The sequence below is a fragment of the Coregonus clupeaformis genome, chromosome 23, assembly GCF_020615455.1.
Source record: "Coregonus clupeaformis isolate EN_2021a chromosome 23, ASM2061545v1, whole genome shotgun sequence".
Classification (NCBI taxonomy): domain Eukaryota; kingdom Metazoa; phylum Chordata; class Actinopteri; order Salmoniformes; family Salmonidae; genus Coregonus; species Coregonus clupeaformis.
The window spans coordinates 16,592,908-16,618,153 of NC_059214.1; the positions used below are offsets into that span (position 1 = coordinate 16,592,908).

Here is a 25,246-nt window from a genome sequence, read left to right on the forward strand (position 1 = left end):
AGTGTGAGAAAGGTGTGTGTGGGGGGAGAGAGAATACAGTAACACCTTATTTGAAAGTAAAGTAAGTGCCTCTCCTTCTCGCCATCCTTCCCCTTTCTCTTCTACAGCCGTCAGCGATAAGAGGCTTTGCCCTAAAACGGTCTGCAATCCAATTTCCTCATTTGGGCACCTCATCTGCATGTAGTGTTTTCCAGTGGCGCTGCCTGGCCGTCACAGCAAGAAGCAAAGCTATATAATACATCAGCAGGCATGTGGTCCTGTGGGACTGATCCAGCCAATGTCACGTCATTGAGAGAATGTGTGATGTATAGGATGGTCATGGTCATCATGGCCATACTGTTCATTATTCAGTCAAGTTCAAGTTTCAAGTTTTCTTGTCACGTGCACAAGCACAGTGAAATGCCAGTCAGCCTTCCCTTCTATGAGAGGGCTGACTGAACAATATAGAGGCCTCTTCTCTGTTTCTCACACAGCACTTTAACAGTGAGCCAACAAGACTACAATACATTGCTAATATATTTTGGTGCTGACAGAGTATTGTCCAATTTAAAATGTAAATCTAAGTATGCCAAATTCCATGGTTGAGGATGGGAACTGACACTGTATTTATCCAGCTGGGGGAGAAAGAGCCTGCTTCAATCTGTCTCTCCCAGTAGACAAGGGTTTGTTGTCACAACTCACTGCTCCATGGCTGAATGATAATAGCTGAGCTTTTATATGTTTTACTTCTGAGAGTAGGCTGGTATATTCGGCCTAGGCTTACATTATTAGGCTATCATTAGATGTAGCCCCCTGTAGCTCAGTTGGTAGAGCATGGCGCTTGCAACGTCAGGGTTGTGGGATCGTTTCCCACAGGGTGCCAGTATGATAAATGTATGCACTCACTAACTGTAAGTAAGCAGTTAGCTTCTGCTAAATGACTTAAATGTAATGATGTACATTTGTTTCCATTCATCATCTATGTTATATTGAAAGTCTTTCAAGATATTCTTAGATTACGTTCATTTGAAAAGAGCAACTAAAGCTACAGTAGACCTAGCTACTGTAACATTTTCTGTACAAACTGAATGACCTCCACATGGATGTCATCCTTGTTTTGAACATAGTGTTTTATGAATATGAATTGTGTGATTACAGTTTCACATGGGAAATAAATCGGTATTCGGCACGAGCAATAACTTTCATCAATGCCCTTCAATACTTAAAATATTCCCCGCCCCTAGAGAACGCCAATTCGTCAGAGGAAATGATGCAGGACAAAATTATGATAGAAACCAAGACCAGCCAACCAAAGAGCGCAACCAATCCGCCATAAAGACACTTCCACCAATAGGATATTGAGGGGGCGTAAGAGAAGGGATTTTATTCATTTTACAACGCCAGCGGGTTACAGTGCTAGTCATTGCGCTCTCTGAATGTTAACGTGGGACGGTGACTTGCCTATCTTTCAATTTCGGGTTTTAGGATTTTTCAGGCAGAAATTCTCCTCAACTTGCTCGAAAGGATTGAAATGTTACAGTTTAGGTTTTCGACAGTGCTGAAGGAGTTGTTTCAATCCAACCTAAAGCGCCCTTTGACAGGTATTTCAAGAAATAAAACGTCGGTACCAATCCACTACTGCTCCACCAACGCCTCTCTTGATGTCCAAGTCAGCTTCAAATTGAAGCTTCTCGGTGCGGGTGTCCACCGCCCTTTGCTTTGCGCCGCACCTGGGACCCGGACCTACTGCACGAAGACCGAAGGTGCTGCTATACCTGTGACCGAAAGTGCTATACCGGTGACTGACCAGGAGAAGAAAGATGAGACTGCTAAAGAAGCAGCGGCGGAGAAGTAAGTTGAAGGCATTTAGGGTGGGCTCCACATTATCCACAAATTGTAGAATTTGTCATAGTCTAAATGAGTCTATGAATATTTGACTGTAGGCTACCAGTTTTTATAACCGCACAATTTTGTAACAAAGCGCGCCAATTGGTGTCTTTCTATTCCTTTCTTTTGATTACAAACTTGTAGGCTAATTATCCCATTAGCTAGCCAGTGACGTTCCTGAGCTAAGCTACTCAAATCAAATAACATTATTGGTCGCATACAAATATTTTGCAGATGTTATTGCGGGTGTAGCTAAATGCTTGTAAAAATAAATAAATAAAAAAGTGTTATTTTACATGGTCAGCCATAGTAGTACGCTGTTCCTGGCGCAAATTAGGTTTAAGTGCATTGGCCATTGCTCAAGGGCATATTTACAGATTTTTTTTCACCTTGTCGGCTCAGGTATTCGAACCAGCGACCTAACGGTTACTGGCCTAATGTTATAACCGCTAGGCTACCTGCCGCCCTACTGAACTTATCAATGTTAAATTAGGATTTATAATCATGTAATACACTTCTCGAACGTGTATCCACTTTTTCAGTTCTTACAGTGTAGCATGCTTATCTTGATAAGGCCAATACAAGCGCGCGCACGTTTGTTTCCCTCATGGAAGTGTGAGAGGGGAGGGGTACATGGCTGTTATCAAATGGCTCCAGTCCAAGATTGGCTTTGACTTTGTGAACATGGCAGCTTTGGAATGTCAATTGTCATTCCCTTTCCATAAACACAGCCCATATAAAGAAAAAGTTGTTTATCTTGCTGCCAAAACAGCAAAAGGGTGTATTTCAGTGACACCTGATTGCAAACAAGTGACATGGTAGGCAAGGCCTACTCCTGATAAAGGTACATTGAATTATGAAACTTTCAAAAAGAGTGGAAATACACATACTTCGACATGTAGAATGGGAGTCATAGCCCGAAAGTGGCTCTGGAGTATTAGCCGACAGACTTAGCTCATCTTTGGAGATGTCTCCCCCATGTATCCCTCTGCAACTCATTTTCCAGCATGACTCACTCCTAAATAATGCATTGTAAGCTACCACAACACTGGGGTCAATCTGCTGTCCTTCTCTCCACTACATTTCCCCCTAATACTTAACCTTTTAAATGACTCATCAAAACAACTTGTGAAACAACAGTTGCTCATATGAACAATTACTTGGCACCATGGTTTATCAATAGCCAAAGAGGTATTGTTCTGTACTCCTTATCTCGAAGTAGACACTCCATTTGAAGTTTCGATTGGGAGGAGAGGGCACAATGTGTTCTTGACTGACCGTTTGTATAGCGGTTATAAATAAGTACATTTTTATTTCATTTAACCATTATTTAACTAGGCAAGTCAGTTAAGAACACATTCTCATTTACAATGACGGCCTACCCCGGCCAAACCCTCCCCTAACCCGGACGACGCTGGGCCAATTGTGCGCCGCCCTATCACAGCCGGTTGTGATACATCCCGGGATGGAACCCGGGTCTGTAGTGACGCCTCTAGCACTACGATGCAGTGCCTTAGACCGCTGCGCCACTCAGATCCCTTAATGCCTAATCTTAAGAGCTATTTTTTTTGTTGTCACAGGCCAGTGTGTGTAATGCTTTTAATCAGTGGCCTCTTTTCTTCTCATGGGGGAGGGGTGTCTGCGTGTTTGTTGAGAGAGGGGGCAGACACACAAGGTGTGTGTTTGATAAGCATGTTGGGGGTGGGCTGGGAGGGGATGGGCTGGTGGTGGTGTTAGAACAGTAAAAGTGCCTGATCTATTGAGTGCCAGTGTTAGGTGACACACACACACACACACACACTTGCATAGCAGTGTTGTAAATATGGGCATTGCCTGGCCTAAATACAGACGCGCGCGCACACACACACACTTGCCTATTGTTGCTGCTGCTGTAACACAGTGAGGGGATGTGCCCATTGAGGGGTCAGTTCCACCTCAGGCAGGGAACCCTACCCGTGGCCAGGTCATGTAACCAGGCTCATCCCCAGGAAATCAATGCACACAGTCCTCATTTAGTTAAGACTATTGACTCTGCGTAGAGGCCCAGGGGAGAATGAGGGAGGGAGAGAGTGAGTGGTGTGTGCTGTTAAAAGTGGGATGCACGTTTTCATGATATTACTACTAGCGGGGGGGGTCATGAGGGATATGATGTGAGAAAGGTATGACGTTAGTGCTATGTGGATGTTTTGGAGTGGAAAAAGTCATATGAGCGTGCTCCTCACTGCTCCTCACTGCTCCAACTGTTCACAGCTACAGTACATAGAGCAAGCATCACATGTACTGTTGGATCCTACTGACGTGACCTCATGAGACAAGAATGTTATTGAAATCTGGAAAGAAAAGTAAGAACTAAAGCAAATACCGTTCTACGACTCAAGAAGTTAGTGAGTGTTTGTTACACACAGTCAAGTAACACGTTACAATGCTTGAATTGTTTTAGGCATGTAGGCAAAGTAAGGTAACTGTTCAGTGTTAGTTATATAGCCTAGTGTAGTTACTGTGTAGTAACAAGTAGTTAGACCAACACATTCCTCTCTTGTTTAATGCACAATTTAAAGGGGAATTACACACAAAAATTGAAATGTTTTTTTTTTTTTTCATGACGCAGAACATCCGTTTTCGTTGTTTCTCAATGACTAATTGTAATATTGAGAGTAAAAAAACTATAAAAAAAAAAAAGTAAATATTAAACTGAATTATGAAAAATACAAAGTATAATTTTATTGGGCCACCTTTGAGTTGTTTATTAACCATTATTTTACCAGGTATATTGACAGAAAACACATATATTGTACCCCAAGGACCAGGGGAAGAGTTTCAGGGTAGAGGAGAAGAATGTGCCTATTTGAAAGCTATAAAAAACAAAATGGTAGCTTCTGACATATTTCATTATTATTTTTAAGTAGCACTCATGCTAGAAAAGGTTGGAGACTCCTGGACTAGGGCCATAAAAATACTGTAACTGTTACAAATATAACATCGGTTCAGACCTCAGACTAACTACTTTTAGAGCTCTACTCCCAAGAGAATCTGTAATATGAGCTCTGTTGGTGGGGTTGAGTAGCTGGTTTGCGGTGCATCAACTGAAGTTGCAGAGTTTTGTCTCTGTTTATTCTCACACTTTTGACAGAGAAAATGGGAGTGCAATGAGTCCGTGATGCTCACCAGTCCTTTTAAAGGGGATTTCTTGCTACACAGACAGCCATCTCTCTCACAGCCTCAACATGTGCGTCACGTGTGGCTTACGAGGACAGTACTTCATTTTCTAATGAAGGCAGAAAACCGCTGGCCTCAATGGTAGCATTTTACCCCAATTCTTAACGCTTTATTTATTTTTATCGTAGCCGCATGTAGATGTAGTTCATGGATTTGGGTAAAATCCACTGCGTCACAGGCAATGCATGTAAATGCAGATTCACAAACTCCCTAGACTCAGCACATTGCAATTATGTAACAACAAAAAGGGGTTACTGAGATGCGAAAGGGAGTTTCTTTGTGTGTGGTGCAGGTTGCAGGTAGATGGGGTGATTAGCTGTCAGCAACAGCAGCATCTGGGTAAAGATGGCGGACAGATCTCCGGTTAGGATTCAGCCCATAGAAAGCAAGACTTAAACTATTTTGTAAAGTGTATATACAGTGTATTCAGACCCCTTGACTTGTCCACATTTTGTTACGTTACAGCCTTATTCTAAAATGGATGAAATTGTTTTTTCCCCACATCAATCTACACATAATACCCAATAATTACAAAGGAAAAACTGATTTTTAGAAATGTGTGCAAATGTATTAAAAAAAACGGAAATATCACATTTACATAAGTATTCAGACCCTTTACTCAGTACTTAGTTGAAGCACCTTTGGCAGCGATTACAGCTACAAGCTTGGCACACCTGTATTTGGGGAGTTTCTCCCATTCTTCTCTGCAGATCCTCTCAAGCTCTGTCAGGTTGGATGGGGAGTGTCGCTGCGTAGCTATTTTCAGGTCTCTCCAGAGATGTTAGATCGGGTTCAAGTCCTGGCTCTGGCTGGGCCACTCAAGGACATTCAGAGACTTTTCCCGAAGCCACTTCTGCGTTGTGTTGGCTGTGTGCTTAGGGTCATTGTCCTGTTGGAAGTTGAACCTTCGACCAGTCTGAGGTCCTGAGCGCTCTGGAGCAGGTTTTCATCAAGGGTCTCTCTGTACTTTGCTCCTTTCTTCTTTCCCTCGATCCTGACTAGTCTCCCAGTCCCTGCCGCTGAAAAACATCCCCACAGCATGATGCTGCCACCACCATGCTTCACCGTAGGGATGGTGCTAGGTTTCCTCCAGACGTGATGCTTGGCATTCAGGCCAAAGAGTTCAATCTTGGTTTCATCAGACCAGAGAATCTTGTTTCTCATGGTCAGAGTCCTTTAGGGGCCTTTTGGCGAACTCCAAGCGGGCTGTCATGTGCCTTTTAATGAGGAGTGGCTTCCGTATGGCCATTCTACCATAAAGTCCTGATTGGTGGAGTGCTGCAGAGATGGTTGTCCTTCTGGAAGGGTCTCCTATCTCCACAGAGGAGCTCTGTCAGAGCGACCTTGGCCAGCTCTAGGAAGAGTCTTGGTGGTTCCAAACTTCTTCCATTTAAGAATGATAGAGGCCACTGTGTTCTTGGGGACCTTCAATGCTGCAGACATTTTTTGGTACCCTTCCCCAGATCTGTGCCTCAACACAGTCCTGTCTCGTAGCTCTACGGACAATTCCTTCAACCTCATGGCTTGATTTTTGTTCTGACATGCACTGTGGGACCTTTATATAGACAGGTGTGTATCTTTTCAAGTCATGTCCAATCAATTGAATTTACCACAGGTGGACTTCAGTCAAGTTGTAGAAACATCTCAAGAATGGTAAATGGAAACAGGATGCACCTGAGCTCAATTTCGAGTCTCATAGCAAAAGGTCTGAATACTTATGTAAATAACGTATTTCAGTTTTTGTTATTAATTTTGCAAAAAATTCTAAAAACTTGTTTTCGCTTTGGCATTATGAAGTATTGTGTGTAGATTGAGACATTGTTTTATTTAATCAATTTTAGAATAAGGCTGTAACGTAACAACATTTGGAGAACTGTATAATCAGAATGTAGGCTACCTTTCGATCTTGCATAGGCAGAACAGGCTCCCCTGCATAGCCCTGTTGCCGTTAGCCTACACTTGTTGGTTACAATTTGCTATGCTTATCTAATGGTTTCATTCTCCTATCAGTGTAATAGTTATTTTTTATGAGCAGACAAACATCCAACATTTGTATTTCTCACAGTACGGTTTGTAGCACCAGAAAGGTCAGTGTAATTTGTCCTTATCAGTCTGGCTAAGTGTTTGTCCACTCCAGAGCACTAATACAGGATAAGAGCCTTGGAGCAGAATGGCAGTCTTACTGGGGCTATCTGCACTATGTACACTTATGTGGAATACACATTTGTGTAGGTGTGCATAATCTGCAGTATACACTCTTGTGCCATACATACTTGTGCCTTACCCACACACTTATGTCATATCTGTGCAGGATACACACTTGTGCAGTATACGTACTTGTAGAGGATCCACTTCTGCCGGCATATACACACTAACTGGGTGAGTAACTTAGGTCACTAACATCCCGGGGCTCAAATAAGTCAACGTGAACATTGGTGGAACATGCCTAAGTACGTTTTAAATAGAACAAACCTCCGCCAGGTTCCTCTATGTGCTCTCTCAAAGAGATCCACAAAAACAACTGGGAATGACTGGGCCTACAGGAGTCTTCAGACTATTGAATCAAGTCGAGTCATCTTCTTCAGCAGTGAACATTTTAGTTCCAAAAGCATTCCAAAAATGTGCTCTGGTGGAGATTGCTTGACTGAGCTGTACGGTTCTGTGTAGTGCCATGTGTAGTGATTGGAGGTCATTAGCTCAGTATCATTTCTTCCTGGAGGCTGTAGAATAGCCGGGGGGGTTGACTGGTGGACTGCTGCCCTTTCGCCTAATGAGAGGAGTGTTTATGACAGCGGGCCTACACACACACACTCACTGCTCATTGTGTTCGAGGCGACTGAGTGTGAAGACTAGACTTTGTTGGCATCCCCAGAGGCTCCCTTTTTTTCTCTCTTTTCTTCTTTCCCCTCTATTTCTTACACCAACAGACTCATTGGATAGTTACGCAGTTAGTCAGAGGCCAGCTAGCCTGGTTGCTATCTAACCTAGAGCTCACTCAGTGAATAATATATGTATGTGATATTTGTGTTTATGTTTGCTTCCCTTGCTTCCTTCCGCCATGATGTGGCCCATATTCCATTTATAGTACGGGATTAGGCTAGGTAGGAAGCTAGATTTATGCAACAGGACCGGAAGCTATTATAGTACTAAAGATGAGGAGATAAAGCCGTTAGCCCTGAGTCACCCTGCATGCCCGCTACTGGAAGCAAAAAACCCTCTGACAGACAGTTAGGGTGTGTCAGTTAAGTTGGCATAGTGTAAAATCACACACAAACCCATAAAAACACAGACCAAAACATTTGCACAGACACATACTGTACATCCATTAAAATATGCAAGGATCCGAACATATTTGCCTACTACACAGAAAGCACAATTATCTTTTTCACAACACAGAAACTGTTCTCAGCTACAGCCCGAATTGGGAAACATGAGGATTACTGTCAGAGAGCAATTTGTCATTATAAACACACAACACAATAGTGGCGAAGTCAGAGGCTAAGACTGAAAATGAAACCAGTCATTATAACATTAAGTGAGGTGTGGCAGGCTGGGTCAGCTGAGCAGAGTTATTCACAGTGGAGTGTGGCAGTGGCGAGCGCTGTCTCACCCAGCAGCTTCTGAGGCCTAGCTTTTAGTACCCGATCTCCGCAGGGGCCCGGGGGACCCGCGTTAGTGAAAGAGGGACGGAAGAGGATAAAGCCCCAGAGAACAGGAGTAAGAATAGAGGATTGTGGCATTAATGGGGAAGCCATAATGGAGGGAAATGATGCTTGGAAGGAGTGTTGGCAGAGGGGCCATTGGTGCAAGCTTTGTTCTGTATTGCTCATAGTGGATTTTAGTAAATGCAATGTAATCATGCCCAAAGTCTTCCATTGGACAAATGACATGTCCCATAATAACAACGTGTGTATTAGGACACATGGTGGCTATTTAGGGTTTATTGAAATTGTTTGCCCCAATTGGCCTTTGCCTGGGCCAGCTCAAGGGAAAAGTAACATTGGCCACTGAAGTATGGGAAGTATGATATGTAGTAAAGTAGGGCCAATATTTCTTCTGTGGCAAAAATGAAAACACAAAGCAGACCAAACTCTTTGGTCCTTCAAAAACCTGCTCTATGTAAAATATTGTGTGCAAAAGCTTGGAAAATAAATCAATGTGACTCTGGATGACAACATAATGATGTTTGTTTCCAACATTAGGGCTGTTTACCTAAAGAAGTTCAAACCGCTACGTGGTTTGTTTCCTTGCCATGATTCTAACGAGTATCGCGATACTGGTATCGTCGCGGTCCTACAGTGAAGTTTACATGAACTTCCCTCATCTGTCTATGACCACGTCAGAAAGCTTGTCCACATCTCCCGTTTTTAGATTGGGAGTGCGTTTTACTTCACTGCATTTCTACTGCAGGTGTTTGCTGTGTGGAAGAGCTTTTCTCAGACCCATGTTTGTGTGTAGCCTTAAAGCAGAATGCTTGCGTCAGCTGTTCTAATTCTAGAATACAGTGTCTCTCTCTCTCATTCACACTCTCATTCACTCTAAAAGAACAAACACTCGAGCCTGCGCCCGGGCAACCTCGTCCTCAGATGGGCAAACACACTGGAATAGTTTCTAAGGCCCGGTCGATTAGCAGGCCGTCCATCCACTGTAGCCTAATCATTATTGACCTAACATCTGTTGCTAAAACGTCATCCATCTGTTAAGTAAGAGATTGGTCTCTATGGTACAATTAGGAAGAGTATGAGTTTGACATAACATTGTCAACCTCTGAGTCAGACAAATAACAGCTAAAAAAGCTTCTAGGTTAAAGCCCGATAGTTCGTAATTGTTTCCTTTTACATATCTCATTTCATAAAGCATCACAAACACGTGAAGTAACGGGATGACAACTAATGTCAATACTAGTTATTGCTATTAGGCATATATTAGTCATGTACATGTTATGAGATGATTACTAAGTGATTGATTAATCAGACGTCTACTTTACAGCCCGGATTACCCACTTTAGACCACGATCAGACTGAGAATAATTTGGGACAATCTCCAATACTTGTTGTAACACGTGAGCTTGATGAGTCAGAGTGAGTTGTAGGAGTGTGGATGGTGGACGCGATGGCCTATGGTACTGTAGGAGGAACCAGGCAGGAACCAAGCAGGACCCAGGGAGGAAGTGAAGCATGCCAGTCCGGTGTGAACACATCCTGCCCTCAGCCACGCTCCAGGGGGGAGAGAGGTACTTAGTGCAGTACCTGTGTAAAATAACCAGGGCCCCTGTTCCAAGAAATGACACATGTCCTCCGCCCTAGCACTTTCTACTCTCTCCCGCATTTTTTCCTCCCATATTTTGGAGCAAAGGTCCCCTCATGTATGCAGCAGTCATGGAGGCAGATGGTTGGATGCGTTTACTTCCAAGTGACCGCTCGGTGGTCAAATCAAAAGCAAAACACCTTCCGTTTCCTGGTAACCGGGCCTCTGCTTTTGCACTTAGTCGTCGAGGCGTGGTTTTCCACGTTTCGATCTTTTGTTTGTTTTATTTCCTACTGTGTAATTGTCTGTGGTGAAAAAAAAAAAACGGACATTCTGCAAACAACATTGTCGTGTGTTTTAAGAAATTGCCATTGCTAAAATCTCTGCCCTGTCTGTTTTTCTCCTGACATTCTTTCCTCATGTCTCACTGGCCTGTTCTTCTCTTTCTGCCCTTGCACTCTCTTTCGGTGGTCATCCATTTTCTCTTACCATATACAATGATTGTTTAAAGCAAAACTACCTAAACTATTGCTGATGGTGAACCTGAACAATCAAAAGAAATGATATTGTAAGCCCCATTCAGTAGGTATAGCCAGATGAAAGCTGTGTCTCTCCAGTAGCTTACTTTTATTCCCGGTAAAACACAGTTCTCAACAGCGCATAGATGACAATAACCTAGCAAATTACAGGTTGTGACTCAACTAATAATGCCTAAAATCATGCAAGCCATTTTAGCATTTGAATGCTGAAGGTGCAGCGCAGATGTGCAAGATCAGGAACAGCCTACCTGGCGTTGGTTAGCGTGCGAAGCTGGGCACAGTGCACAGTGCACAGTTTGACTAGGCTACTGATATTCCCTAGGGTTGTTCGGCAGGCAAAATGACTTGTAGATCAATGACTGTGTTGACATGCTTATGTTTGCAACACAGTTGCATGCTTATTCGACACTGAAGGAGAAGACGCATCAGTTGTCACAAAAGATGAGGTATCTTCGGAAGGTAGAAAGTAATGGTTTAGTAATGGTATAGTTTTAACCATGGTTTTAGGTTATACAGTGGTTGTTTACTTTTTTTTTTTTTTTACAAACATTGGAGTAAAACAAGCTTCTATTTTGGGATCTGATGGGGTACGACAGTTGAACTAAGCTCATGAGGCATTTATACGTTATATTTTTCAACAATCAATTCATATGAACGTGAACCATTAACATGCACCCCCCCAAAAAAAACATTCTGCCCACTGTTTCCGTGTTTGTCCCTCAAAATCGTCCCGCATTTGTGCTTTTTAGATGTGGTCACCCTAATTTCACCGATGGAAACATTGCTACTGCGATATGTTAACACCATCTTTTCACATGTGAGGAGAATAACATTATTTAAACCCAACAGTTTTCTTACATGTGAAACTGCAAGTTTGATTTTCAAGTGATTTGTTTTTCACATGTGAACTTGCAATTCCACGTGATAAATATTTAAGCTCAACATGTGAACATTTGACATGTGTTTAATTTTTAAGGGTAAACTTGATTAAACTTGTCGTTCGATTTTTCTGTAGGCTATTGATATTGTTCGTTCTCTCTCATTATTAGTCCTCTGGCTACCTTATGTTTCTAGGCTATTCAAATAACATTTTGAGATGGAACGTTACATTCATTGTTTGCTCAGGAGAAAGCCATGCATAAAACAATGAAGCGTAGCCTTCAGTCATATTCACAGCCTTTCGAATGGAGAGTAAAGAGACTATAAGCAAAGTTGTTTTTTAAACAGCTAGACAGAAGATAGTGAAGGAGTGTCCGTTATTAAAATAAAATAAAACGTTTAGCCTATTGCCTAATACTCATGCATCCGACAGAGAGAGGGCTAAACAATATTTTCATGAACATTTATTACTGGGTGTACATTGGCATTGGGCAAGGTCAATACTGTGTCTGTCTGGCGCAGCCCTGTTGGACTTTCTCCAAGCAGAACATCCCCCTACGTGCTGATCTAGGATCAACCTACCACTGGATGGCATTATCTCAACAGGGTTCAGCGCTTTGGAGCAGGAGTCAGTGACCTGCCACGTAATATTTATTTTAGATTTATTTTACAGGGACAATGCACATCGATCAATATTTCTGTAAATGCGCCAGATTCAGTTACCCAATTTGTATCTGTAGTCGATGGCGGTGAACCTCATAGTGAACCCTGGGAAATTATTGGCTGAATCCTATCCTGAATGATCCTAAATGAATACTCTACATACTGTATTTTAATCCTCTAACGGAATTCTTCAGCTAAAACACGACCATAGTCACCTTGACATGAGCCAGCTCTTGGATATTTCTGGCATCTGTGTCTTTGTGACTCAGCAATCTGATGGTTTGGATGTCTGTGGCTGATCTATTGGCAATGCTGTATTAGGGCTCTTCACTGCTGAGGTGCAAGAAACAGTTGGGTTGTCTTATTCTTAGGAAGATGCAACCACCTGGGGCAAAGACTTCAGATCAACGTTAAGTGTTGATTGATACGTGATTCGGTTGTCAACAAACATCAATTCAATTGAACAATTCAACAAACCTTGGAACACTATTATAGATTTGGTTTAAACCTAGGGCAAATTGAGACAAAACCGTTGTATGTTCAGTCAACGTGAATTAATATCTTGATATGGTATGGTGACTCAGCAAGTTTTTTTTCTGCTGGTGGGAAGAGATCCATCCATCTGAGATGTAGCATTTGAGCCATGCTGGTTTTTAGTCAGACTGATGAAAGGACAGTTACCATATCTTCTGAGCAAGGGCAATCAGTGCCTTACTTCTGGCGGTTGTTTGCCAGTCCCACCATTGTAAGGGTTCTGGATTCTGCAGTAGATTATATAAGAATGTATGTCTGCCTGGTAGTTTGTAGCCGGTGGGTCTGGGCTGAGTTGGCTCTGTGGTGTGGTTAGTGGCGTGTGAACGAGACCAGGATGTTGTCTTTATTAATCCCATCAGAAGGGCTGGACTGGCGGGGGCATTCCTGGAATGTTGCTGCTGCACCCTGACGCCACTGATGTGGCATAGAGAGCAATAGTAATGGCGTCTTTTTGTAGGCACTAGCTCCACCATGGTTCGTTAGACAAAGCCTACGGGGAAATGAATTGAGTTTTTGTAGGGTTTTGGGATAAACACCAAAAATAAGGTCTGTGGTAAACAGGTTTAGGAGACCTTGTACGTTTTGTTCTATGAGATAATCTTCATCAGCGAACGTCACTTTCTTTGGTGAATTTTGAAGCATTTATGTAATTTTAAAAAAGCACAGACTTCATCATTCATAAAGGTCATGTTAACTGACTGATATTATCTAATGGAACAAAACGTATATAATATCTCCTAAGCCTGTGTTAACCTCTGACCTTATTTTCAGCTTTTATCCCAAAACATTTTTTCCCCATTAATTTCCCCCATAGGAATGGCTGAACGAACCAGAGGTAACTAATTTTCTATATTTTTGACTACAAGCTGGCGAGCTCTATTGGCAACTGGCAATCCCACATCACAGTGGGGATGGCAGGCTGTGTGTGCTGAACAGCATGCTGTATGTCAACTCTGAGTAAGGGAGTGAACTGGACAGTGTGTGTGTGTGTAACCTATACTCTCAGAGGGGATGTGTGACTCAATCTGCTTTGTACTCAAAGTGGGAGACAATGCTGGGAAAGTAGGCTGGATACTGTGGTGTGTGTGTGTGTGTGTATCGCTCAGTCAGTCTGACCTACAGAGATGAGTGTGTCCTTAGTCACCCCACTGCAGCCAGCCCAGTGCAGTTGTCCCCCTCCCTCTTTCTTCGCTATTCTCTAACTCTGTTCTCTTTGTCTCGCTCTCTCTGTTCTTTTTTGTCTCTCTCCCTCTTCTCTCGCTCTTCTCACTCTTTACTCATGACTAATTTCTCGGTCTAGAAGGACAATACATGGCTGATGTTAAGCCCGTAGCAAAACACAAATGGAACCTTATGACTCAATACTAATATGACTCAAAACTCAATACTTGCTCAATGTGCTCTTTCCACTAATAGCAAGCATAGAGAGAATGTTAGTTTAACTGTGTTTACCTTTGTTTTGGTAGCCACAATTGAACCATAACATATAGGCTTTCCTGATGATTCTCAGAAGGTTTCTGCTGTTTTGTAACTCTTCCAGTGCATGGCTGTTTCTCTCCAGTGGTGGGGTGTCCATATCTGGTGGTACCTCTAGGGAGAGTATGATGATGACACCAATGGTTATTCCCAGGAGCATGACAAAGAGTTGGATTCCTGTTTTGTGTGTTAATGTCTCATTTGTTTTTGGATGTATTCTTTCCCTCTCTTTCTCTCCCTCGTCTTGCTTGCTTTACATTTGTCTGTAAGTATATTATTATTTTTGTCTCTCAGATAGATATCGTTTTTCTGGCTTGCTCTTCTTCCTCCTTCTCCTCTACCTTCCATCTTTCATCCTGCTCCTCATCCTTCCCTCTTGTCTGTGACAATTGTGTGACGTATTTCCCAGTTCCTCACTGCACTGCATACCTATGGATCAGACATCCAGAAGAGATAGCAGAGATTTGATGAAAAGCGCCTCAACCTCCCATCTCCTTGCAACACTAGCCATGCCCAGAAAACCAGATGTGACTTATTCTCAGACACCAGAAACGACAGAAAGTACTCATAACTGCCATGTAAAAACATTACGTCAACTAATGACTTTGAAGGACAGACGCCCTTGGCGAGATTGTATTCAAACAGTGGTAACTCGGCTGGCAAGTGACTGTTTTGACGGGTGCCGTGAAAGTGGTAGACTCGTCTGTCGCTCCTGGTAACTGTGCCACTGCCATACACAGTCAGTCGCTGAGCTACAGGTGGCAGAATGTCACGGCCTTGGCAGCTCCCACTCTGCTTTGCCAATGCAGGCAACCGCAAGCCCTCTCTAATGTGATAGAACATCAATAGGGTTAAGTAACCACTTTATTTAACCACGGGAACACACAGACGCATATATGGACGCTCTCACACATTCAGGCCTTCCAACACGAGCTTCAGAAATCCCTCCCCAAATGTGATAATACCACATCAACAGCCGCTAGATAAGCCCTTTATTTAACCTGCCAAGAATGGATCTGGACACACACACACACACAACTGGTTGGCCACCTTCTGCTATTTTCCTTTCCTCCATTTCCTTTGGTTCATGTAACTCAAAAATGATTATGTATTCCAAGCAAACCTTTTTGGCCAATAAGAAAAACATTTTGGGCTCCAACCATGGAAGTGGAACTGTTATGTCCGGGATAGCCAAAACTTCAACAAGTCGTCTGAGGATCGTCATTTTCCATGACTGCAGTCTTTAGCAGAATCTTCTAGCAGAATCTTCTTTAATACTGCACAAATTATCGAAATGACACTGTCAAACTGAGAATCTGAGATCAATAAAAACGACCTTGTCTTGAATCCATCAATAGCCTAGGTGTGTGGAGACACACGTATTGTACAATATGAGGAGGAAATTATAGTCCCAAAAAACGTTCCAGTTTCACTGACTCACCCAATGATGCTCAGCTCACTCACCGGCGATGGCCAATGCGCTCGTGCCAAAAGCCTATTTCACTTTTGTTTTACTCTGTAAAACAATGCTTTTTGCTCAATAGGCCTATTTAGATGCTGATAAAATGGGGCAGGAGAATTACTGAGGAGGCAACTCAAATGAACTCTGATTGCTTTTATTCCATTTTTTTTTTCATTGCAAACAGTAAAAAAATATAAATAAACTTGTCACGAGAGGTACCGGATCCTGGCAAAATAAGTTCCGGAACGAAACAGTTCAAAACAGCGGTGCCGGACTCTGTTCCGGCAGGATCCGGCTCAAATTAAGCACTAGTGTTTGTGTTGACACAGCATGCTTTTGAATGCAGGATGGGTGTCATGTTTGGCTGATAAATGTACTAAAATGGGAATAAAATTGAAATTTCTACTTCAAATGGATGTCAACACATCAGAGCATGTTGACTTGAATGGGAATATCAGTTGTTTTAAATTACACTGTCAATCTTCCATAGGAAACTTATTGAAATCATAGAAATATAGATAATAGAATAGACATTCCCATGGAAATTGACAATCGGTGGGTGGACCAGCGGCCATCTTTGTGGTAGTAATTTGGTACATCAATTTACGTTTCAATGATGTACCAGCTCAATTGCAGTGGTCTGAAGGGGACATGTCCATTCTATGAGTTATATTTCTATGATTGAAATGACACCCACCCTGTATTTCTAAAGGTATTATTAAAGGGGCTGCTCTCTGACCTCGTGTGTTTCTGTGTGTTCCTCCCCTACAGGAGAAGGAAGGCAGGCATCCTGCCCAGTCTGGAGGACCTGCTCTTCTACACCATCGCAGAGGGCCAGGAGAAGATCCCCGTCCACAAATTTCTCACTGTGAGTCATACACACACCATCCTAACCCATTTTCATTATTAGACACCATTGTTATCAGATGCCATTATTAAAGATTATTTGACGCTGTAACCATCATCTTCATCGATATCATCATTATTATCATTATCATCAATGTTATCATTATCATTGTCATTATATTTACAACATCATATTCAGAGCGACACAATTGCACATCATCACTATCGTAATTACATTTTAATAACATTAACTACATAAGGTTATATTGATCATGCTACATATATCAGCACCACCACACAGTTTTCCATTGTCGCCATCGTACATTATCATATTATTTCTATATACATTATCATGACGAATTTATTTCATAAGAGTTCGATCACTGCTGCCCTATCTCCTGTCTAGAGATAATTGAAGTGAGTCCTCAGACAGAGTGATGGGGAGGTGGTTGAAGGGTGTGAAATCTATTTCCCCCGGCCCTATCACGACATTTAGCCATTTGTCCTCTGTGTCACACATCACAGATTGATGCGCTGCCAAAAGGTTGTTGTGAGAGAGACACACACAGCGTCCTTTATTACTCCAGCTTATCTAATCTTATTGGCCTATTTATCGCCACAGTGTCCTCTTCACTGCTTTCTTTACACTCTTCCCTGGGTAGGAGGAGTGCGTAACAGAACCTTGCACACAGTCATTTATGTTTTTGTGGTAGGGCATTATCCAACGTTCTCATGTGTCTCCTACACAATCCCTTTTTAGGGAACTAGAAACTGTGCCCATCTTCTTAACCAGGGATATTGGGTTGATAGGAACTCTGCCCAGCTTGGATTGAATCATAGTCCCATAGTATATCAATTAGTTGTTGGAACTACTGTAGATGATTGGAATAACAGCTAGAGCAGGCTCTCCCCACTGGTGGGTGTGCTGGACATGCTGTAACATCCTCAAACAAGTGTATGAACATCTAGTTCCAAAACTTAAATACTTTTCTGTTGTGTGCCAAGGGAGTTGTGAATATAGGTGATTCTGTTGGAACTTGCAGTCCAACCCCTCTGACTATTGTTGTTATGATGCCAAGAATCATAATCACCTATATTTACAACAGCCATTGATTATTTCACAATTTCATGAAACAAATCTTATGGGGAAGAAACTATTTTCCTGACAGTTTTTCCCAACACGGCGGCATAGTTAATGGCATAGGAGAAGATGATCTGAGGGCCAGCATCAATCCACACCTAGGACCAACATATGATTTGAACACACTCACGCACCCAAACCAGGTATAAGGCCAATATCGGCTGATAATATTGGTGACACAATATATTGGCCTGGTCTCTAGGTCCCAGATCTGGTTGTACTCTTGCCAACTTCATTGCTGTTTGGCATGACAATCAGTGACAAGGAGTTGCTGTGATAGTACAAACAGACTTGGGCCTCCTTTCCTTCACGATCACAGAGAGCTAATCAGGTCTGATCAGTGCTAATAAAGGAGGAGAGACGAGGAAAGGCCACTTTTCATACGACTTTCAACACCAAGGACGTTTTTATGTTCCACTTTGGGCCCATCAAGGCTAAACCAGTTTTGTTACTATCCCCCCCGCAGGCACTAAAGGCCACAGGATTACGCACAGGAGATCCCCGGCTGAAGGAATGCATGGACACCCTTAAAGTCACCCTGAAGAACACCTCGGACGGAGTCATGCTGGACAGACAGCTCTTCAAGAAGTAAGTCTTGTTCCCCGGTACGAATCAGAGACGCTCAGTAGTGTTAACGATATATGGATCGATAGAGAGTGGGACGTCAATATGCTGTTGCAATTCCAGAGTTGGCTACTCTTTTCACAATATTGTACCCACCCGAACAAGGCTTTTCACATGGTCTCTTTCAGCACTGTTCAAGCAACTATGCTGGATGCGTAACCCGACCAGCTCAGTTTGGCTCAGCTCGGCTCGGGTCAGTAGTGTGAAAAGCCCTAATGAGGGATGATTAAATCATGACTGCGAGTCGTTGTGTCTGTGCAGACAGAGCTCCGGTTCCTGCGTGTTTTCCTCATCTTAACAGCTCTAGCTCATGAATCATTCATCCCGTCTCTACTCTGGGTTAAGATAGAAACCATTATTCACGTCTCGCCCGCCTGTGCCACGCTGGTGGCCACGCTAGAGGAAACCCAGTGACCTACTTCCTGCCACAATGTCACACGGCCCAGATTGGACCTAATTGTTGACATCCTGTCCTGAACCTTGTCACCTCACGTGAAACTAACCAATCCCGGTGATGTCACTTTGTTTCTGTGAGCCACCTGTTTTGAGATGCATTGTAAATACATTATAGGTATTTATACATTGTTATAATTTCTTACGATAAGCCATGATGAGCTATTATGAATGCTTATAGCATGTCTTTAATGTATATTACCACCGCTGAGTAATGCTATATGAATGCATTTGTTGTCTTTAGGCCACAAAAGGCTGTGAAGATGGGCCCTGAGCTGTTATGAATGCTTACGGAAATCTTATAATGCACTATGCCATAGTGAACACGATGTGATAATAGGCAATCTAAAGTGCATTCATAATGCATTATAACGGGTGGCTTACAGAGAGAGTTACCCCAAACCCTTCCAGAACGGGTTGTATCAGACACAGAGACCCCACCAGAGCCAATAGGATGTTGTGTTGTGTCGTTCAGGCAGAAAGCTTCTGCTCATGTATAGAGCCATGACACAGGACATGTGTAGCTAACAGGGTAAAGGATGAACTTACTCAACTCCCACATAAGCAGAAGTTCAACAGTGAGCTACAGTATGTTGTGCCTTGAGCTGTGTAGTTAGCTAATACGTTTTAAGGTGGCGTTAAAGACGTTTTACACGTTCCTACGTGCCAACTCCGACTAGGGTAAGGCCCCCACTAGGTCTCTCACCAAAGCAAAGTGCAATGGACAGCTAAGCTTGACTACGGGAGGAGATCAGGTCACGCGCACACACAAGTGATAGTGATGGGGAAAAATCAATACAGTTACATATCGCAATATTATTTTGGATGATATTATATCGATACTTTGACTCCAAGTATCGATTTGTAGTCTAGTCTATTTGATTTATTTATTTTTGCTGGGTAGTGTTAGCTAGCGTTAGTCGGCTGTACCTATGCCAAAACTCTGGTATTTCTCATCCTATAGATTGTTCTCCATCTTCTCTTTAAATAGTGGGCCAACATGTTTTCAGCACTTTTTTTTATTTCCATGACTGATCAAAACTAATTTTCTCATGTGCTCTGCAGCAGGCATATAGTGAGCAATATGTTTGGAACATCAAATCACAATAAACTCGCAGTATCGAATCGCAATAAATATAGAATTGTGAGAATCGCAATGCATATCGAATTGGCACATACAGTGCATTCGGAAAGTATTCAGACCCCTTGACTTTTTCCACATTATGTTACGTTACAGCCTTATTCTAAAATGGATGAAACTGTTTTTTTCCTTCATCAGTCTACACACAATACCACATAATGACAAAGGAAAAAATGGGTTTTTAGAAATGTTTGCAAATGTATTAAAAATGAAATACCACATTTACATAAGTATTCAGACCCTTTACTCAGTACTTTGTTGAACACCTTTGGCAGCGATTACAGCCTTGAGTCTTCTTGGGTATGACGCTACAAGCTTGGCACACCTGTATTTGGGTTTCTCCCATTCTTCTCTGTAGATCCTCTCAAGCTCTGTCAGGTTGGATGGGGCACATCACTACACAGCTATTTTCAGGTCTCTCCAGAGATGTTCGATCGGGCTTCAGTCCGGGCTGTGGCTGGGCCACTCAAGAACATTCAGAGACTTGTCCCTAAGTCACTCCTGCGTTGTCTTGGCTGTGTGCTTAGGGTCGTTGTCCTGTTGGAAGGTGAACCTTTGCCCCAGTCTGCGGTCCTGAGCGCTCTGGAGCAGGTCATCAAGGATCTCTCTGTACTTTGCTCCGTTCATCTTTCCCTCGGTCCTGACTAGTCTCCCAGTCCCTGCCACTGAAAAACATCCCCACAGCATGATGCTGCCACCACAATGCTTCACTGTAGGGATGGTGTCAGGTTTCCTCCAGATGTGACACTTGGCATTCAGGCCAAAGAGTTCAGTCTTGGTTTCATCAGACCAGAGAATCTTGTGTCTCATGGTCTGAGAGTCCTTTGGGTGCCTTTTGGCAAACTCCAAGCGGGCTGTCATGTGCCTTTTACTGAGGAGGAGCTTCCGTCTGGCCACTCTACCGTAAAGGCCTGATTGGTGGAGTGCTGCAGAGATGGTTGTCCTTCTGGTAGGTTCTCCCATCTCCACAGAGGAACTCTGGAGCTCTGTCAGTGACCATTGGGTTCTTGGTCACCTCCCTGACTAAGACCCTTCTCCCCCGATTGCTCAGTTTGCCCGGAAGAGTCTTGGTGGTTCCAAACTTCTTCAATTTTTAAGAATGATGGAGGCCACTGTGTTCTTGGACCTTCAATGCTGCAGAAAGTTTTTGGTACCCTTCCCCAGATCTGTCGCTCGACACAAGCCTGTCTCTGAGCTCTACAGACAATTCCTTCGACCTCATGGCTTGGTTTTTGCTCTGACATTCACTGTCAACTGTGGGACCTTTATATAGACAGATGTGTTTCTTTCCAAATCATGTCCAATCAATTGAATTTACCACAGGTGGACTGCAAGTTGTAGAAACATCTCAAGGATGATCAATGGAAACAGGATGCACCTGAGCTCAATTTCGAGTCTCATAGCAAAGGGTCTGAATACTTATGTAAATAAGGTATTTCTGTTTTTTATGTTGAATAAATGTGCTAAAAATGGGGTATTGTGTGTAGATTGATGAGGCAAAAAATAATTTAATCAATTTTAAAATAAGGCTGTAACGTAACAAAATGTGGAAAAAGTCAAGGGGTCTGAATACTTTCCGAATGCACTGTAAGTATCGTGATCGTATCGTGAGGTCCCTGGCAATTCCCAGCCGTGGTGTGTACACACACCTGTTACTCAAAGACAAACGAGCTTGTTTATAGCCACAAGCTTGTTTATAGCCACACACAGACACATGCACATGCACACACCGGGCCTGACAGTTGTCATTAGCGGCCAAAGCTGTGTGTCTTATTTATAAGCTTCTGTGACAAAGGGAAATCACTTAGCAGTGCATGAGTACACTCATTCGTTCTCCCTTCCTCATCTTACCTAACATCACGCTCTGGACACCATTAAGCCATACCGGCCACCTAGCACAGGGGTTCCCAATCTTTTTCACTCAGTCCCCCCTTCCGGCAATGTGGAACATCCCACAAACATTACAACAAAATCTATGGGCTAAAAAACCTAGCTAAAAAAATTTTAGTTGACATGGGCTAGTTTATCTGGACAAGTTATAAATAGCTCTCTAAGGTATGCAATGAGGGGGGGTGTTAGGAGGCTGGCCAGGGTAACATTGACAGCCACTGCTGATGGATGGTAGACTAGACAGGGGGTCCGGACCTCCTGGAGAAGCAGAGCCAAACCACAGAAAGTATATGTACTGCAGTGTTAGTTTGTAGGCTCCAATGACTCAGTTGATTGGCGTGCAGTGCTTGCAACACCAGGGTTGTATTCATTAGGGCACACTAGCAAAAGGTTTTGTTATGGAAAACATTTCTTATTGGAGAAGTTCAGGTAGTCCCTCCCTGTTTCCATCAGTTTTCTAACGTTTATTGCCTAATGAATGTGACCCAGGGTTGTGTTCTGAACGTTGCAGATGGTAATGTCTTGTGTAGAGCTCACATGATTGCTCGGCTGGTGCCATGTCATGTGTCGTGTTCGCTGCCTGCTCTTCTGCCCAGTGTCATCCATCACCACAAATGAAACGTAATCCATGGACATAATAAATATCTGTGTGTGTGTGGCGATGATCACCTATTTTAAGACACCGGGGCAAGGTGGCAACGAGGGTTGATGGCACTACTATACAGTCGCACCGAAACTGGTCCGTCTGTCTGGAGTCAAACTGGTCTCCATATCTACACACTGTGCCCAGTTATGCCCATGCCAGTCTTCCTGTTTTCATCTGCATTTAGAGGAAGTGCTGCTTGGTACAATAGGTGTCCTTGTGGTTTCCACATCCGGAAAGGTCAGAAAAGTTTGTGTGTGTACAGTTGTTCTTTCTGGGTGGTTCCCTAAAGACAACACTTCGTTATTTCCCTGTCGTTATTTCCCACCCCCCTGGAATAGTTTGTCCCTAGAACATTTATGTAACTGCAGCCTGCTAGCTGAGTCTCCAAGGCCTAGCCGATAGCTCCCTGAGGGACATGGATGGAGATGGAACTATGGGATGTCTCTGTCTCCTGGATACGCCTGGGTGTTAAATGCTTAAATTTGTTAAATGCTAATAATGGCTAGCAACGCTCTCCTGAGGACTGGCGGCACTTTAAACACAGTATCCTACAAGAAACCATGCATTCAAACCTTTTAGATAAAGTATGGTTATCGATTTGTTCGTCAAGGATGGAAGAGAGAGGCAAGGTCTCAAGGATCTTTTGGAATACAAAACATGTTTATTAGACATTCATAACAAACAAAATCAACAGCTAGCCTAATAAACATGCCACCTCACCTTTTCTTTTTAATAGGCCATATACTGTGCTCATTGAGATAAGCATCTTTATGAATGTTCATGTAGCACTCACAAAGCTACAGTAAGTGAGTTTTGTTTATCTTAAGTTAACCAGTCATGTGACCATGGCGTTGCAGTTGGTGTTAACTGAGAGCATCTGGGAATACTTATATTAGGCCTATGTTGGGACTGCTGGAGTTTTTTTCCCCTCCTACTGGTGTGGTTGTTGCTTTACAGTCATGGAAGGTATGCACTTACCCATAATGTTTTTTGTGTGTGTGTGTGTGTGTGTGTGTGTGTGCATGCGACGCGTTCATGTGTTTTTGTTTGACTATCAATTTCATCCTGTGGTCACATGCAATAAAAAAGTTAGTCAGTTTACAGTGCCTATTTTGTTGCTCACTATGGCTATGTTAGCTCCATGCTAACTACCTGAGCAAAGAGGGACTCATGTCGCGTAATGTCCAAATAACCTCTGCCCTCCTCCTGTCTCCAGGTGTGTCCAGAGCAACATAGTCTTGCTCACCCAGGCCTTCCGCAAGAAGTTCGTCATCCCTGACTTCCAGTCCTTCTCCTCTCACATCGACGAGCTCTACGAGAGTGCCAAAAATCTGACCGAAGGCCAGGTTGGTAATCAGCCCATCCTGGGGGAGGTGGGTGGACGCCATCCTTCTCGTCGTTGCTGTAGTCTGCCCCTTTCACCTTTTCTTTGTCTTCCACCTCCTCTGTGGTATTGTCAATGGCAGATCTTGTGTGTAGCTGGAGTTTTCGTATGTATCCTTTTCTTCTCTGTGTGCTTACCTGTACATGCTTAGAAAAAAGGGTTATTCGGCTGTCCCCATAGGAGAACCCTTTTTGGTTCTAGGTAGAACTGTTTTGGGTTCCATGCAGAACCCTCTGTGGAAAGGGTTTTACATGAACCCAAAAGAGTTCTACCTGGAACCAAATAGGGTTCTTCAAAGGGTTCTTCTATGAGGACAGCCGAAGAACCGTTTTAGGTTCTAGATAGCACCTTTTTTTTCTAAGAGTGGATGTACATTATTAGGGGACAGCAGATATATTTTTGTTAAGGGTCTTACACGAACAGTTTGGATTACAGGTGTTGGAACTATTTCTCTGTCCACCACAGGTTGCAGACTACATTCCCCAGCTTGCCAAATTCAGCCCGGACCTGTGGGCCGTGTCTCTGTGTACCGTGGATGGACAAAGGTTAGACTCCATTATGTACTTATGAAGCTGTTGTTATTATTATTATCTTTAAGACCAACAGTTGGCAACACTGAAAATGCCCACGTGTCCGCTATTTGACAGCTATACATATACCCAGTGATAGGATATCACAAGGCCATCTGAACTGGGATAAGGGCCAGCTAAACTTCCAGTAGAAGCCAAAGATTACGATGTGAGGTCCACAGTTTCGTTCTGGTGCACTCATTGGTAATAGAGATTGTAAATGAACAACCAATCTTAGGGTGTGTGTGTTTGTGTCTGTAAACGACACTATCTCTCCGCTTTATAATGTTTGTTGTAGGATAGAAAGTCATAAAGATAACATTGGAATGAGGTGTTTTGTTATGTTTGGTTTTCATGACTCATGATTTATGATTTACAGCATGCACTAACAGCATGTTGAAACACCATGATGCACTAACAGCATGTTGAAACACCATGATGCACTAACAGCATGTTGAAACACCATGATGCACTAACAGCATGTTGAAACACCATGATGCACTAACAGCATGTTGAAACACCATGATGCACTAACAGCATGTTGAAACACCATGATGCACTAACAGCATGTTGAAACACCATGATGCACTAACAGCATGTTGAAACACCATGATGCACTAACAGCATGTTGAAACACCATGATGCACTAACAGCATGTTGAAACACCATG

The 25,246-nt window shown here is 43.0% G+C and overlaps 1 protein-coding gene across 7 annotated transcripts in view; it reads left to right on the top strand.

Annotated features, from left to right (window-relative positions):
• Nucleotides 1-1,401: 1,401 nt before the first annotated feature.
• Nucleotides 1,402-25,246, top strand: part of LOC121536666 (glutaminase kidney isoform, mitochondrial) — a 60,339-nt gene continuing 36,494 nt past the window's right edge. For 4 of the 7 annotated variants that reach the window (XM_041844080.2, XM_041844081.2, XM_041844084.2 and 1 more), the window contains exons 1-5: nt 1,402-1,830; nt 16,654-16,750; nt 18,336-18,457; nt 23,840-23,996; nt 24,473-24,552. In XM_041844080.2, the coding sequence (XP_041700014.1) occupies nt 1,511-1,830; nt 16,654-16,750; nt 18,336-18,457; nt 23,840-23,996; nt 24,473-24,552 (776 nt within the window). In that variant the 5' untranslated portion in view covers nt 1,402-1,510. The remainder of the gene's footprint in view (nt 1,831-16,653; nt 16,751-18,335; nt 18,458-23,839; nt 23,997-24,472; nt 24,553-25,246) is intronic. The other 3 variants (XM_041844082.2, XM_041844083.2, XM_041844086.2) reach the window with 1 other exon arrangement.